This window comes from Cololabis saira, chromosome 12 (assembly GCF_033807715.1).
Source record: "Cololabis saira isolate AMF1-May2022 chromosome 12, fColSai1.1, whole genome shotgun sequence".
In the NCBI taxonomy this organism is placed as follows: Eukaryota; Metazoa; Chordata; class Actinopteri; order Beloniformes; family Belonidae; genus Cololabis; species Cololabis saira.
Window position 1 is genome coordinate 30,051,174 of NC_084598.1, and position 17,784 is coordinate 30,068,957.

Below are 17,784 nucleotides of genomic sequence, written 5' to 3' on the forward strand. Positions count from 1 at the left end.
CATCATTTTCCTCCTCAGAATCCTGCTCCTCTGCATCACTACGCTGCTCATTGTCGTCTCTCTCATTTTCACCAAAAATATAGTCCAGAACTTGGCTTACTGTAAATCTTCTTCTCATCTTTGCATGCTGCACACTGGAGATGTGCACTCTGCAAGTGAAATGAGTGAATTGACCTACATGGCTGGACATGCCCGACTTTATTTGCTTTTGTTTATGTGCAGGTAAACTGGGAAACAAAAATCCAAAATGAAAATCCACTGAAGCTCACATGACTGGGAGATGAGCTGGCTGTCTGACAGTGCACTTATGATTTCAGTTTTGGCTCTAATTATTGCTTTATAAGCATAATTTTATAACCGGGTCGAAACCGACCCTAACCCCACAAAGGTAACAATTTCAACCAGAGCATTTTATAATTTAGTGACAAAATTTTTTTTGATATTATTTTGTTGAAATAGAGGTTCCTGACAAAGTCAAAAAGCGTTGATGCAATAAACGGATTTTTGTGGTAGTTTTATTAATTTAAAACCTAAGAACGGGTCGGTGGCGACCCTAACACCAGACGAAGGTTAAGTTCCCTCCGCAGCATATCATCATGTACATGTTCTATGAACTGGTCACGCAAAATCTGGTCAGAGTTCGGAATACCGCCAGGTGTTTTACAAATTACAACATCCATAAGTGACTTTAAAATATGGGAATAATCTCTCAAAGATTCCCCTTCCCTCTGACTGCGCTGGAAAAACTGAAGCTGTGCAGCAACATAAGATTGAGAGCAACCATAATTTTCAGTCAGTATGGAAAATATCTTTTCTGAATTGTCTCTGTCTGTTGGACTATGAAAATCAAGTTCTGCTTTAGCACTCCCATCTAAATGATCATAGAGAAAAAGAATCTGTTCAGCTTGGGACATTTGTCTAACTGCCAGGCACCTGCGAGCCTCTTCAATCCATTTTTCAACAGTCATCAAATGAGATAAAATTAGATAATAAGTCGTGCGCACGAGATACAGTAAGTCGCACGCGCGAGATAAAAAGTCGTGCGCACGAGAAAACAATAATAATTTCCATGTCACCTCCAGGGCTCCGTAACATTACACTAAATGGATTTGAAAAAAAATGAATCAATGAATAAATGTAAGTTGACTGTGATCAGGGTTTACTGCCATTAAAGCTCGTTGGGTGTCTAAACTAAACAAGTTCCTCTTTCCATTGTTGTCAGTAATTTCATATTCTGTGTTTATGATCATTCTTGTTAGCGCCACAGCAAACATGTAGCCAAACTTCAACTTTGTCAAGGAAAAACGACCAACGACTATAAATTATCTGATGTCGTCTGCTGCCATCTAGCGACCACTAGGCAGTACTACACTTGACTAAAACTGTAAACTCTGAAACTTGTTTACACGAGGTGGAAGAGTTAAACGCAAAAACAAAAGTAGCTCGACAGTCACAGGCTCTTAATAGCACAGTACCCGCTGATGCTGGTACACTTTCATACTTGTTCAGTGTCTGTGTGTTTTTTTTTTTTACTTTTCCTGATTTGTTTTAATACAGTACAGCACCAATAGTGGGGACGAGCTGTCTCTCAACAGGCAGCTGTTTCTGGGAAAAGGAAGGAGTCAGCTTTATGAAATGTTATTTTAAAATGAAAACAACTGAGTTTTATTGTATTTATTATTTATGATTTTATCTTTATACACCACCACAATTAATTGAAAAAAAATAACATCTGATCAATGACGTTCAACTTTCATAAAAAACTAAAAATCCATCTCTCCCTATGATAATGCATAGTTCAATCAGACAAATTATGTAATGAAGAGTTCAACAGTTTTCCTACTGCTAAAACACTTTAGTTTTGGCTTAGAGAATCCGATAAATCCCCTATTTTAAGGAAGACATACATATATTGGGGGGGATGAAAATTATGCTCCTTTCCTAGAATTATAGTTTACAGGAAGAGCTGGTGAGGTGGTAGAGATTTAAAAACAGCAGCAAGTCCTATAAGCAGATGGAGTAACCAGAATAAACCATCCACCAGGGTATAAGTGAGCATAAAACACAGCTGGTATTTCGGCTTGAACTAGGTCCCTGTAGTTACCACATTCATGCAAATCCAGAAACAGATGCAGCTGAAAATAAAACTTTAATAGCAAGACTGTGTTTACACCAATTACAAAAGTGAAATACAACAATATATTCTGATAATCAACTGCACGAGTATCAGTGAACTGAAGAACTCTCACAATGTGAAAAGAAGCTGGCCACTAAAGGTATTATGGTGATTATAACTGTCGGAAATCCTTGTGTTTTCCCACTGACGCAAAAATACAACATCTCCAACCTCTAATAACAAAGTGACACCATTAGCTGGATTAACAGACCCTGAAGTCTGATGTTCATAGGCAATAAAAACATGGTCTCTATTCTTGACCAGCACAGCACCAGTAGCATGTGAAGGATCTCCATGTCCATGAATGTAGAACTCAAAGTGGTAGGCTGCTCTCACCGGGGCTGTGAAAAAGCCTGTGGAACACAAAATGTGATTTCTTTATCTATGTTGTTGTTTTTTTAAATAGTCCATCAGTGAAAATTGAGATTCTTTTCCCAATTTTATCACCAAGTGCTCCTACCTAAGTGACAGTCCTGGGCATTGCTCCCTCTACCAACCCCGGGAGAGCCCACACTGAGCTCAAGTCTCCTCCTTAACTTGAGGAGTGAGCAGGCCGCTTCTTTTCACCAGACAGGGTGGGGCTTCTCCGGCCGGACGTAGCGCGTGGAAGGATCACGCATTGTACAGCCCAGGACTGCTGCATGCTTTTGTGAGGGTGGCTCACATTAGATACCCAAGGAGAATATGCCAACTCAGCACAGAAAGGCCCTTTCGCCAACCCCACCTAGGGTGTCGGTACTGAAGTCATGGGGGAACTTAACATGCATGCACTCAGCGCCCACAGCATCCCCAGCAGGAATTGAACCCAGGACCTTCCAGCTGTGAGATGGATGCACGACCAGAAATGAAAGTATAATATCTTATGGATTATTTTTTCATTAATTGAAGGGTACCAACAAATCTATACAGGTTTTTTGAGTTTCCTTATCGTCCCTTTACTATTATATATTGGAAAAAAATGATGTGCTATATATTTTTACAAAGCTGCGCTGCACACAACTGCATTGTCATTTTAATTGGAGAGGCCCATTGATCAGGTATCAGACCTGATAGAGACAGTGTCAGGCCTCGAGAGGGATGAAAGTAAACTCAGTCAGTTAAATTCAATAATTCAAACTTTTGAGGATTACAATGACCTGGATTAGTCAGAGTCTACACCAGCAAATAGAACACGTGTTTATTAAAGTCTCAAGCAACATTTATCATAAGTGCTATGTGTAGTCAAAAGCAGGATTATATTTTGTTGATATCTAAAAACTTTCTAAGTGCTGACTTTTTCATCAGTGCTGAAAAAGTAACATTTTGCTCTGTGAATAGTTTATACATAAAATCGTTCTGCTCAGGTTTCATGAATAAGACCCAATGTATAATATGACCCCAATCTGGAGTCTAAAATTCTCCTTACCTCCTACTCATGACCAGTTGGGTTAGGTTTAAAAGAAAAAAGTATTCATGATTTTAGTATTTATCAAACTCAACTCAAAACTCAAAAGTACTTTATTTTTCCGTTTGGAACTTCGTTGCGGGAGGACAAAAGTGCAGGTGCAAGAAAATCACAGTCCACGCATCCTTGCATGCAGTACAATAATAAAAACAAATTCCTACATAAGCACAAGTACTTGTAGCAAAGGTTTAAAAACAATCATATAGGCTACAGGATAAAAAGTCACATAGGATAAAAGAAAGAAACAGGTCAATATAAAAAAGGAAAAACAGGTAGGTGTTTAAAAGTCGGATTGAGGTGGGGATGAAACTGGATGATGCTCTCTTTGTCCGGAGTGGGAGTGACCTGTATCTGCGTGCTGATGGTAGTAGAGTGTAGTTGCCATGTAATGTGTGTGTTGTCTTTTGCGATCTGTGTGCCTTTTTGAGTATTGTAGATGTTGATGAGTGTAGAGTTAATATTTATGGATCAGGGTTCCCATATTGTTATGTCAACATTTACCTAAAAAAGGACTAAGTTTCCATGTTGCTATTTATACATTTCTAAATGAATTGTGACACTCATAGATTTGAAGATGTGGACAAGTATACTCTTTACACATTTTCTTGTGAGACTGAGCAGGATGTAATATTTAATCTGTAAATGTGAGTACCTGTGTTTGCATTATAGGCATTTCCAACATTTGCAACGTTTCTGAAAATCAGGTTCGTTTGTGCGTTGAATGGTCTGATAGTTTCTATGCGTGAAGACGCTGAGACGCTCGTTTCACTGAGAGAGAAACACAAACACAAGATTACAGTGAACAATGTTCAAGTTGTATCAGTACTGATCTAATTCTGGAAAAAAATAACTATTTATGCATGTGAATAAAGTTTTTATTGTATAAATAACTACCTTTTAGTGCCCTCATCGTGCTAATATGTAAATGAAATACTATTGTGTCACTATTTGTGTCAATGAGATAAAAGCATTTCCTAAATTAACTTGTGAACTAAAGATTCTAGGCTTTAATGAACACAAACCGTTCTTAGTCAGATCCAGAAGGTTTGGTTGTTCTGTTGTTGTTTTACACACCACCACAATTGATTTAAAAAAAAAAAAAAAATTAAGATATGATCAAACTCCAGACATTAAGTTTTACCGTAATTTGAGAACTTTACCAAAAAGAAAAGAAAAAATAAATGTGGTCATTTAGGAATTACAGTAATTAATAATAGACGTACCAACGTTGAGTGTCTAAACTTTACAAATTCATCTTTCCACATGTTACTTGTTTCATATCCAATCCTCATAAATTCCAAAGTAAACAAGTAGCTAAACTTTTCACTTTGAAAGGAGTATTTTTTCTCCACATAAAATTTGTATTATTGTTATATATTTGAGTTTTTATTTCACTATGACAAAAGTATAGTTTTGTAATGATTGTGCTTTAGGGACAACAATGAAATAGAAATAAAACAATCCAGATTTAATTGAAGGGTAAATACACTTAAAGCTTTAATTTGAAACAATAATGTTGACATTTGAACATATTAAATCAGTCGATCAAAAATAACCTCATTGATCGTAGGTGGTCAGTTTCCCTCTTTAATTTCCCCTAAACAAAATTTTAAAGTCTATATCTAAACCACATCTTGATGTACATCAAGCACATGTATGTAACAGCTCACAGGCCACATGATTTTATTAGGTACACCAGGTACAGGTAAGTGGACACTGTGGTCCAAGGAGCATGTTAGTGGGTTCTAAAGCTGATCTGGATACAGGAAGGGTATCTAACATTGTGAGATAGAACAATCAACACGCCTTGGTAACTTCTAACATGTTCCTATAAATGTATCCACTTCTCTAAATCAATATCATAGAAACATCTTGTTAGAACATTTCATCACTGTGTATGTTATAGTGTACAGTTATGCAAATGCAGAAATTGATGAAAGTAAAAATAACACTTTTTCTGAAAATAAGATTGTGTATCTTGGTCAAATATTTAGTGACTATAATGAATTCTGGGACAGAACTACATGACATTAAGAGAGCTGAAGGAAAATGAGAAACTATCACTGTTCACATGATGAAAAGTAGATTACCACTGAAGGTTGTGGGGTGATGCTCATTGTCAAAAATCCTTGTGTTTTGCCACTGACGCAAAAACACAACATCTCCAACTTCTAATAGCAAAGTGACACCATTAGCAGCATTAGCCCCCCCTGAAGGCTGATGTTCATAAGCAATAAAAACATGGTCTCCATTCTTGACCAGCATAGCAGAAGTACCATGTGAACGATGTCCATGTCCATAAATGTAGTACTCAAAGTGGTAGGCTCCTCTCACCGGGGCTGTGAAAAACCCTGTGGAGCATTTACATTATTTTTTTTAAGTCCATTATAAAGATCAAGAATTAACAGCCACATTTATATTAATAAAACCCAATCCCACAACAACATATGTGATTTGCACAAAAATTATACAATCACTACAGTTACGTTCAGATTGCAAAACACATCTGTTATTTAAGCAGGGCAGTATCTCATCCTCCTGACTCATTATTTACATTTCATATTGCAAGTGTTCAGAGCTTATCTGTTGCTCCTTGCTGATATTTTCTAATCCTCATGGTTACTATAGTAATGTACACACATAGGGGCTCATTTATGCAATTTTCAAAAATCTCTGAAAATATTTGCATAGAAATCACCTCTTTCCTGAACACTCACTCTAGATTCACAAATACTGTGTAAAATTAACTCAGAATGAATTACAGTATAAAAGTGTAAATTCATAGCTCAGTGGGTTGTGCAGGTACCATTAAGAGAGACTACTGCCCTTGTGCAGGTAGTGCAGGATCCTGGCATTTTCTCTTCACTGCATATCTTCTTCCTTATCTCTACCCATTTCCTGTCTGCTTACTTTATTGCAAATACTTCATGTGGTTTTTTATAGTAAGATAGGGAAAAGACAGGGACCATAAACGCATTGAGAATCCAGGAAAGAGGTGACTAACACGATTAGTGACACGTCATCTGTTACTGACATTGAAAGTAAAACATTTGTGATTGTATGTTAGTTAATAACTTATTATTTTTTCTGTATTATCATTTCATCATCATTAGGGGCCTGTCTGGGCCCCTAATGATGGGGCCCAGACATACCCTCAATCATGGGTATGTGAACAGTTTAAGTCCCAACTCATCCTAACATTTTATAAATGAGGCATATAGTAAAGACGTAGACAAAAGAAATAGCTTTACCCTGTCACATATGGTTATATCAAGCAGTGGTGAAAACTCTCCAAGTTACAAGACACTGCTAGTGACTAAGGAAACGACTGCGTACTGCAGAATAGGAATCTATCCAGGCACAGGTTTCAGAATGGAAGAACTGAATCGATATTCCTCAAGCCTGAATTCCCCAAACGGTTCCTTGGACCTGAGAATCCCCTCAGGTCCTTCTCTCTCCTCAGTTTCTACCAGCAACTGTTTGACGTGTTGGGTACTCTGTTCAGTTTACTCTGCAGCTCTATTGTGACAAGTAGCAGAGAGGTCATTATGTCACAGATGACACAAACGGAGCTTCTGTTCACCGACTTACCAGAGACCAAAACTCCACGAGTCACTCCACAACATGTTTTTTAGAGTCCAATTTTCTCCTTAACTCCTAGTTGTGATCATGTGAGTTAGGGTTAAAAGATAAATTATTTGGGTCACAAAAAATAGAAATAATTTTGGTTTGGCATTAAGGTATCAGGGCTCCCTTAATGTGATGTGAATATTAGAGATAAGTCACAACCAAACCACTAGATTTGGAGCTGTGAACATATCTACTGCACATATTATTGTGAGATTACAAGAACCAAAATAATTAAATCAACAAGTTATGGTAAAAATATGTAATTTTGATGCATAAATGTGAGTACCTGTGTTTGGGTTATAGGCATTTCCAACATTTGTAACAACGTTTCTGAAGATCAGGTTGGTGTGTGCGTTAAATGGTCCGATATCTCCTGAGCCAGAAGCGAGTAAAGATGCTGAGAAAGCAACTCGTTTCACTGAGAGAGAAAAACACAGGTGTTAGATTACAGTGAATGATGTTCAAGTTGTATCAGTACTGATCTAATTTTGGAAATCACAAACCTTCTCCTTCTCTTGTCAGAGCGTTCACATGGTTTTCTGTTGTGTTTGCTCTGGATTCAATGGTGAGCAGTTTAGCTGCCTGTTCTGCCAGTTTAGCTGCCTGTTCTAAAACATTAAAAACATCAGAATTAACAGTTTGACAAAGTCACAGCAAAGTTAATGAAAGGAAATCAGTGGTTCAAAGCAGTTCGTTTTATTTATTATTATTATTATTATTATTATTATTATTATTATTATTATTATTATTATTATTATTATTATTATTATTATTATTATTATTATTATTATTATTATTATTATTATTATATATAACTAAATTTTAGTGCCCTCATGGTGCTAATATGTAAATTAAATACTATTTGTGTCACTGCCTTTTGTCCCTCCAGTTCTCTCAGCCTAGCTGCTTGTTGTAAAACAGAAATAAAGTAATTACAAAATTAATAAGGTAATTAATAAAAAAGAAGTGTGGGTCAAACAGCTTTTATCATGGACTGAAAACTATCAATACATGTAAATCAAATATTAATTTATGTTTACAAAAACAAAACAAAGTTTCCGTGCCTTAATTGTATCACATCAAGTTTAGATACAGGAAGGATCACAGACAGGGGAATAGACACAGACCGGAGAGTCAACAGTGAATATCGTATTCTTGACTCTAGACTTTAATCTGCCTGTTCTGGATTCATGGTCATCAAAGGAGAGATTCAGTGTGAGAATGGACATTGTAGTCACAGGAAATAATTTGTTTATATATCATCTACTCCATGTTCTACATCTTTAGTGTCTCCGTTTAGATCACACAATCAAATACGTCACAGCAGCTTCGCTCCAACCCGCCCACTTCTCATCCTGGTGTCTAAAAACAAATGAGGACGAGGCGAGTGGAGACGAGACGAGTCGAGTTGTGCTGATTAGGTACTAGTATAAAAGCGCCAATAGAACTGTGTTTTCTGGTCAAGCATGTCCACTTTGGTAAAATGAAGGACTACAAACTGCTTGGAAATTGATACATAAACATTCACACTTTGTTTGTAATGGACTATATAACTCAGAGTCTGGTAATGACAAAGGATTTGCACTCCTTATTGGAACAAAATCTAGGCGTGGTCACAGACAGGAGTAGATTTCATTTGTACAATTGAAAAGTTGAAAGTTGAAGATCATACATTTTGTGACAGGTGTGCTGCTGGGGATTTTGGGCATCATTAAAAAAAAAAAAAAGAATCTTTACAGGGCCCTCAACACAATGGTTAAAGTTTTTGATGCTATTTTACATACAATTATGCATTTAAATGGTATTTTTAACCCTCATTACCATATTAGTGACTACTAAATATACACACATACCTTGGTACTGTTGGTTCAGCTCCGTATTTTGTGACTCCAGTTGAGACTCCAGTTGATAAACCTTAGCTGATTGTACTGTAAAACACACACACACACACACACACACACACACACACACACACACACACACACACACACACACACACACACACACACACACACACACACACACACACACACACACACACACACACACACACACACACACACACACACACACACACACACACACACACACACACACACACACAGATATATAAACCTTCACAGTTTGTTTGGCAGCAACAACTCCTTCTCTAAAGTAATTGGTGACGTCTTTAACACACACCAAAATGCTCCAGATCAGCAAACACTAAACAATCTCAGCTTTAACAGCGGTGCTCGCACAGTTACTGATGTTCAAATAAATTAATTTGATCAGCAGCATATGGATGTAACTTACTTGTGTAATACTTGGATACTCCTAACTAAAGTTTTCATTTTAAATTATGTAAACCACACAGAATCATACCTTCGTTTTCATGCTGCAAGTATCTCATCTCAACCTTCAGTCCAGCCAACACGCCGCTCATCTCTCTCAGCACTGCATGGATATCCTGCGTACACGTGTGTTGTTGGTCAGAGACATTTCCTGCTTCTCCTCCTGTCGACTCAGTTTGTCTTAAATTTTCTCCAAGTTCATTGTCAGACTCTGCTTGAATCTGAGCTGCAGAGAGAGAGCAGATCAGCAGCAACAATGGAAGAAACATGGTTATGATGTTGTCAGAGTGCGTAAACCCGTCCTTAAATAGTATTCTATTCTGTAATTAATCAACCACAATTGATGAATTATTACCTGATTTTATTTCCTTTACCATAAAATGGGTAATGTTAAGAATTGTCAGTTTGGACTTGTTGTGAATTCTGTTGAAACAAAATTAAATGAAAGTCATAAATGTCTATCTTGCCTCCTTTTCAAAGGTGGAATATTTGCTTCTTCTTTATCTTGAGCAATAAAATGATTAAGTTTGCCATCGTGTGTCCCTGTTTCCTTCTCCTGGCTTTTATTTCTCCAATCTCCCTGTCTGATTGTTTTCAGAAGTGCTTCCTGGTGCAGGGTTGTCCTGACTGAAATCAGGTCAGGCAATTGGGGCAAAGCAAGAATCACTACTAGATGGTGGAAAATAGTATATTTTTAAGTTCTAACCTTTCTAACCGTGTTGACGATTCAAAGTGGTTTTACACTGCATGTCACATTCACCCATTCAGAAACACATTCATACAGCTCTTTCTTAATCTATAAGGATCTATGCAGTTACATCTAATGAGCATATACACACACTCACCCTTCCTAATGTCTTGACCTCATCGATACAGTTTTAAGGGGCAGCTGTTTCATGACTATGACAAAGATCTTTTCTGTTCTCATGGAGAAACTCATTCATCAGATTATGAGGTAAAATAAGGAAACTATCTGTATTGTTTACCTCCAAACACAACAGTCATGTCATGAAAAAGGTTAAATACAGTGATTCCTCGTCCCCAAATAGACATCAGGAAGAATGTTTGCAGGAAACATCAAGACAGTGCCAGAGCCCACTGGGATGGCAGTGACTTGTATGACATCAAGTCAGCTCTTCATACCCAGCTAAACACAGACAATCATTCTTGAAATTATTCATCTACAAGGAAGGAGCGTTCTGGGGGAGAAGTGGAAGGCTCTGGATAAAATGCATATTTAAGATAAGATAAAATAAGATAATCCTTTATTTCTCCCTCAATGGGGAAACTCATTTCGGGTTTTTCATCCTGGCTGGAGTCAAAGGATAAACCAGCAGCAAGTATGTGGGATAAAGAGAGAGGCTATATTTCATGCCACAGTGTCTCTGGAGACGTTTTATCTTTTCTCCAGAATAATCTAACGTGATAATCATGAGATAATCTGGCAGATATTAGAACATATAAGAACAGAACTTCCACTACTCTATGCAATAATGTCACAACTAGCCCCTTTCACACAGCCAGTTCGAGGCGGGAACGTTGCGCCTTTAAGCCGCCTCGCTGTTCTGTGTGAAAGTCACGGAGGCGGAATGGGGGGGCCAAGTGGCCCCACCAATAAGCCGGCAGCGGAGGTAGTCACAGAGCCGTCACAGAGACGGAACGGGGTCTGTGTGAATGACACAGCCGGCATGCCGGCATGCCACTAGACGCTGACGCTGTCGTCACGCCTCTGATTGCGGAACGCCGGCATGCTGTGTGAATTTACAGACGGGAGCGGCGTTATGCCGGCGTTGTATGGTTCTGTGTGAACCAACAAAGGCGGCGTATTGGCAGGACTTCTTTACACCAATATTGCGGAATCTCTGTGTGAAAGGGGCTAGTATATGAAAGGCCAGTGGCATTCAGGGGCCATGGCCCTTTTAGGTAATATATGCCTGCCAAAACAGCTACAAATGTAGTAAAAATGTCTGCAGCATGTTATGCAAACACCTGCTTTACACTGGAAATCTGTTTGGACGAGCCCCAAAGAGGAATCAGGGTACGAGGATCATGCCTGAAATAGAATAACATTTAATTATGAATAAAACTCAATTAAATAATCTGTCAATTGAAACTATTGTGTTTTATATACAGTTCTTTCCAATGTAGAGTCAAATCAAAGAGTTTGAAACCTTTTTTTTATTGAAAATGAGTGAATAATCCTCCATGAACCATGATCTGAGAGAAATAAAGAACACCATTGCTGTAAATAATCATTGATATTGATCTAAGAGTCCATAGGTCAACCTTTTCCGTTATGGTCGTTTCTGGAACAACAATAATGCTCCCAGGTCAACTTGACATAAGACGTCTTAAATTTCCCAAAACCACGGTAACCAAAAAAAGTCCAATAAACATTCCTAAAATCTCATTATTTACTCTTTTACCAAACATTTCATTTTGAAAAAAACAACTGCGCACACAGCCTTTGTATACTGAATGGAGAGTTTTGTCATGATGTTTTCCACCCATATTCCATCTTGGGAAGGCATTGCTATATTGGAACGACACAATATCTATTGCCATGGTTATTGTGACAGCAACACAGGGACAAAGAAGAAACAGCTTGTTATTTGTTTGACCTTTACAGTGAGAATTAGTTTCTTCAGAAAAAATGAAGAAGAAAAATTCTCATAAAAGTTTCATAAGCGGACGTTCTTCTTCCTTACAACCTCCAACTGAGTGTTAATGTTCTCCTTAATGAAGTGTGTCCAGGGCCAAACCTCCAAATTCATGTGTACAGGAATTCTAGAAAGGTAAAATGGACGGTAAAAACCATTTAAATCACAGCAAAAATATTAAGTCATAGCAAATATAGAGAAACAGAGTAAAACAGAAAACTAAATACAAAAAAGCGTCTTTAAAAGTTGTAGGAAGTCGTGGACTTCTCACCAACACCTGACCTTAACTGCACTGAACATTTACATGAGCCTTAAATAATGAGTGAGCCAAACGGTCATCACATCAAAACAAGTTCTCTGGACCTTATCCAGATCAGGCTGAGGCAACAGGAGTTTTCAGAAAGAGGGCAAACACGTGCAGTGCGTGTAACGTGAGAGGATGTGAAAGCCTGTCGGTGTGTACGTGTAAAACAGTTTGATAAAGAAGTCGGTTGTTTTAAATGAGGTCAGCGTCTGTACAAGTAAATAGGGTTAAATGACCATAAAGTATATAGATAAAGTTACATAAAGTAATAAAGAAAAAATCTGTGTGTGTGTTCTCAATAAATCTTCAAAAGTTTCATGTCTCCTTACTGATTTCCTGACATTTAAAAACAAAGAGGAGTGCTAATTTATAAAAAAGATTTGTCAAGTGCTGCTTTCACTGTACGTGTAACTAGGGTTGCCACCCGTCCCGTAAAATACAGAATTGTCCTTTATTTGAGAAAAAAATGTTGCGTCCCGTATTGAACTAATACGGGACACGGTTTGTACCGTATTTTCATTAAATTTTACACCATATTCTAGTTGAATTATTGAAATAAATGAACTTTTACACCATATTCTAGTTGAATTATTGAAATAAATGAACCTTTACACCATATTCTAGTTGAATTATTGAAATAAATTAACTTTTACACCATATTCTAGTTGAATTATTGAAATAAATTAACTTTTACACCATATTCTAGTTGAATTATTGAAATAAATTCACTTTTACACCATATTCTAGTTGAATTATTGAAATAAATTCACTTTTACACCATATTCTTCACCTGTAGGCTATATTATACATCTGGGCTGATGTGGACGTACATAGCATAGGAGGATATTTCAGTTGCTAGTATGGTTGTCTGTCTGTACAGTCATGCAAGTTCAATGCTATTAAAAGCACTTTAAACTTTAAATCAAAGCATTTAGTTTTTTCATTTAAAATAAACACATTTTTATTCAGTTTAGAAGTTTTGGGGCTTTTTTTTTGGCTCCTGCGCTGCTGAAATCAGGGCGTCCCTTATTTCTATTTCTGAAAGGTGGCAACCCTACGTGTAACTGAATAATCATCTGTAAAAAAACACACTTGTGAAAAATCTAATTTGAAGCAATTATGTTCAAGGACTCAAAACCATGTCCGATGACACCACCCACGACTCTCTATGTCAAACCATTCAAAAGTTATGGCAGAAAGTAGGAACTGTCAAACATGGACCAATCAGATGAAGGGGTGGCGCGCTTTTTGGCATCTATCGTCGCCACGGCAACGCTTTTGACTGAGAAAAGTAATGTGCATCGTCGCAGGATGGAGATGCACATTTTGATGTATAACACACCTGGGTGCACGTTACGGTTCGGGCCGTATTAACTGCCGAAGGAATGGCATAAATTGCGCCAAAATTACATGATTAATTAAAAATGGCCGACTTCCTGTTCGGTTTCGGCCATGGCGCCAAGTGACTTTTCTTTAAGTTGCGACATGATACAGTTGTGTACCGATTTTCGTGCATGTACGTCAAACCATATTGTGGGGCTTGAGGCACAAATTTTTCTAGGGGGCGCTGTTGAGCCATTAGGCCACGTCCATTAATGCAAACCATTAAATATCAAATTTTTCACCAGGCCTGTATTGTATTATTTTTATATATTTGATTTTTTATTTTACTATGACAAATATAGTTTTTTTTATGATTTTGCTTCAGGGACAACAATGAAATAGAAATAAAACAATCCAGATTTGACTCAAGGGTAAATAAACTTAAAACTTTAATTTGAGACATTTGACAACAATCTTGATATTTGAACATATTAAGTCAGTCGATTTAAAAAGAACCTAATTGATCAGAGCTGGTCATCAGTTTGCTTCTTTTCTTCAATATCTGTAATTCCTAACTTTCCCCTAAACAAAATGTTAAAGTCTATATTTAAACCACATCTTGATGTACATCAAGCACATGTATGTAACAGCTCACAGGCCACATGATTTTATTAGGTACACCAGGTACAGGTAAGTGGACACTGTGGTCCAAGGAGCATGTTAGTGGGTTCTAAAGCTGATCTGGATACAGGAAGGGTATCTAACATTGTGAGATAGAACAATCAACAAGCCTTGGTAACTTCTAACATGTTCCTATAAATTTCTCCACTTCTCTAAATCAATATCATAGAAACATCTTGTTTGAACATTTCATCACTGTATTTTATAGTGTACAGTTATGGAAATTCCAAAATTGATGAAAATGAAAATAACACTTTTTTTGATAGTAAGATTGTGTTTTTTGGTAAAATATTTCGTGACTATAATGAATTCTGGTACAGAACTGCATGAAATTCACAGAGTTAAAGGAAAATAAGAAAATGACACTGTTCACATGATGAAAAGTAGATTACCACTGAACGTAGTGTAGCCTTCTGGATCATCATAAATCCTTGTGTTTTCCCGCTGACGCAAAAACACAACATCACCAACCTCTAATAGCAAAGTGACACCATTAGCAAGATTAGCAAACCCTGAAGTCTGACGTTCATATGCAACAACAACATGGACTCTATTCTTGACTAGCATAGCAGCAACAGGATGTGAACGATGTCCATATCCATGAATGTAGAACTCAAAGTGGTAGGCTCCTCTCACCGGGGCTGTGAAAATGCCTGTGGAATTTTTCAATTTGTTAATTTGTGAGTTTTTTTAAGTACATTATAAAGAACAAGACTTAACAGCCACATTTATATTAGCAAAATCCAATCCAACAACAACATATGTGATTTGAACAAAAATTAAAGCTGCAAGCAGCGATGAACGGGCCCTTGGGCGTGCAATATTCATCAATAAAGGTCAAGGACTCAAAACCGAGTCCGTTGACACCACGCACGACTCTCTATATATCAAACCATTCAAAAGTTGTGGCAGAAAGTAGGAACTATCAAATATGGACCAATCAGATGAAGAGGGGGGCGCACTTTTTGGCGTCTAGCGTCGCCATGGTATCAGGGCTCCCATAATGTGATGTGAATATTAGAGATCAGTCCCCATCTCACTACTAGATTTGGAGCTGTGAACATATCTACTGCACATTTTATAGTGAGATTACACAAGCCAAAATAATTAAATCAACAAGTTATTGTAAAAATATTTGATTTTGATGCATAAATGTGCGTACCTGTGTGTGGGTTATAGGCATTTCCAACATTTGTAACAACGTTTCTGAAGATCAGGTTCGTGTTTGCATTAAATGGCCCAATATTTAATACGCCTGAAGTGACCAAAGACGCTGAGAAAGCCACTCGTTTCACTGGGAGAGAAACACAAGTGTTAGATTACAGTGAATGATGTACAAGTTGTATCAGTCCTGATCTAATTCTGGAAATCACAAACCTTCTCCTTGTCTTTTCAGAGCATTCACATGGTTTTCTGTTGTGTTTGCTCTGGATTTAATGGTGAGCAGTTCAGCTGCCTGTTCTGCCAGTTTAGCTGCCTGTTCTGCCAGTTTAGCTGCCTGCTCTAAAACATCAAAAACAACATCAGAATTAACAGTTGTACAAAGTCACAGCAAGAATAATAAATTACTGAATGAATATAAGTGGTTCAATGCAGTTATTTTATTGTGCTGAAAGAAAAAAAACTATTAATGCATGTGAATGAAGTAGTGCCCTCATTGTGCTAATATGTAAATTAAATACTATTTGTGTCACTGTTAGACATATTAAATTAATTTGATCAGTAGCATCTGGGTGCAACTTACTTTCGTTATACTCGGCTACTCTTAACTAAAGTGTTTTTATTTTAAAGGGGACCTATTATGAAAAAGACGTTTTTTCTTGCTTTAACATATATAAAGTGGTCTCCCCTCAGCCTGCCAACTCAGAGAAGGAGGAAAGCAACCAAATTCTGCAGTGTCTGTACAGCCGCCCGGATGAGCCATCCAGTTTGATGTGGCTTCTACGAGCCGTTCAGATTCTGCTCCCGTCGTTACCGTTAACGACGGGCGCGAACTACGCCCACAACTAACTCCGCCGGCCGGAGTTTCCACCATTTTTTCGTAGCGGTGTATCGCGTCATTCAGGCAGCCAATCGGCACAGTGCCTCATTATCATAGCCCCGCCCACTCAGAATCCCGCATAGATAATGAGGTTAGAGACTGGGAAGATAAAGACATGGTTTAGAGGCTGAATTTCTAATTTATTTAGCAAAAAAAATCAAAAGGTGGTTTTTAAGACATTCAAGGCCTGTTTAAAATGGGTATTAGATGCCATAATAGGTCATATTTAAATTGTGTAAACCACACAGAATCATACCTTCGTTTTCATGCTGCAAGTATCTCATCTCAACCTTCAGTCCAGCCAACACGCCGCTCATCTCTCTCAGCGCTGCATGGATATCCTCCCTATACGTTTGTTGTTGGTCAGAGACATTTCCTGCTTCTCCTCCTGTCGACTCAGTTTGTCTTAAATTTTCTCCAAGTTCATTGTCAGACTCTGCTTGAATCTGAGATGCAGAGAGAGAGCAGATCAGCAGCAGCAATGGAAGAAACATGGTTATGACTGTTGTTGGAGTGTGTAAATCCGTCCTTAAATAGTATTTTATTCTGTAGTTAATCAACCACAATCTGATAAATTATTACTTGATCTTATTTCCTTTACCATAAAACGGGTCATGATAAGAATTGTCAGTTTGGACTTGTTATGAATTCTGTTGAAACAAAATGAAATGAAAGTCATAAATGTCTATCTTGCCTCCTTTTCAAAGTTGGAATATTTGCTGCTTCTTTATCTTGAGCAATAAAATGATTAAGTTTGCCATCGTGTGTCCCTGTTTCCTTCTCCTGGCTTTTATTCCTCCAATCCCCCTGTCGGATTGTTTTCAGAAGTGCTTCCTGGTGCAGGTTGTCCTGACTGAAATCAGGTCAGGCAATTGGGGCAAAGCAAGAACCACTACTAGATGGTGGAAAATAGTGTATTTTTAAGTTCTAACCTTTCTAACCGTGTTGACGATTCAAAGTGGTTTTACACTGCATGTCACATTCACCCATTCAGAAACACATTCATACAGCTCTTTCTTAATCTATAAAGATCTATGCAGTTACATCTAATGAGCATATACACACACTCACCATTCCTAATGTCTTGACCTCATCGATACAGTTTTAGGGGCAGCTGTTTCATGACTATGACAAAGATCTTTTTTGTTCTCATGGAGAAACTCATTCATCAGATTATGAGCTAAAATTGGGA

At 37.6% G+C, this 17,784-nt stretch overlaps 2 protein-coding genes across 2 annotated transcripts; both read right to left on the reverse strand.

Moving 5' to 3' along the window:
• Positions 1-5,047: 5,047 nt before the first annotated feature.
• On the reverse strand, positions 5,048-9,880 carry LOC133457328 (complement C1q-like protein 2). Its single transcript, XM_061736485.1, has 5 exons — positions 9,615-9,880; positions 9,104-9,178; positions 7,754-7,858; positions 7,537-7,668; positions 5,048-5,971 (listed from the first exon to the last, which is right to left on the reverse strand). The coding sequence occupies exons 1-5, from the start codon at positions 9,850-9,852 to the stop codon at positions 5,688-5,690; spliced, it is 834 nt and encodes a 277-aa protein (XP_061592469.1). The 5' UTR covers positions 9,853-9,880; the 3' UTR covers positions 5,048-5,687.
• Positions 9,881-14,295: 4,415 nt separating this feature from the next.
• LOC133457330 (complement C1q-like protein 4) lies at positions 14,296-17,116 on the reverse strand. The gene is made up of 4 exons (XM_061736486.1): positions 16,849-17,116; positions 15,929-16,054; positions 15,714-15,845; positions 14,296-15,204 (listed from the first exon to the last, which is right to left on the reverse strand). Exons 1-4 carry the CDS (start codon positions 17,084-17,086, stop codon positions 14,921-14,923), a joined length of 780 nt encoding a protein of 259 aa, XP_061592470.1. The 5' UTR covers positions 17,087-17,116; the 3' UTR covers positions 14,296-14,920.
• Positions 17,117-17,784: the final 668 nt, after the last annotated feature.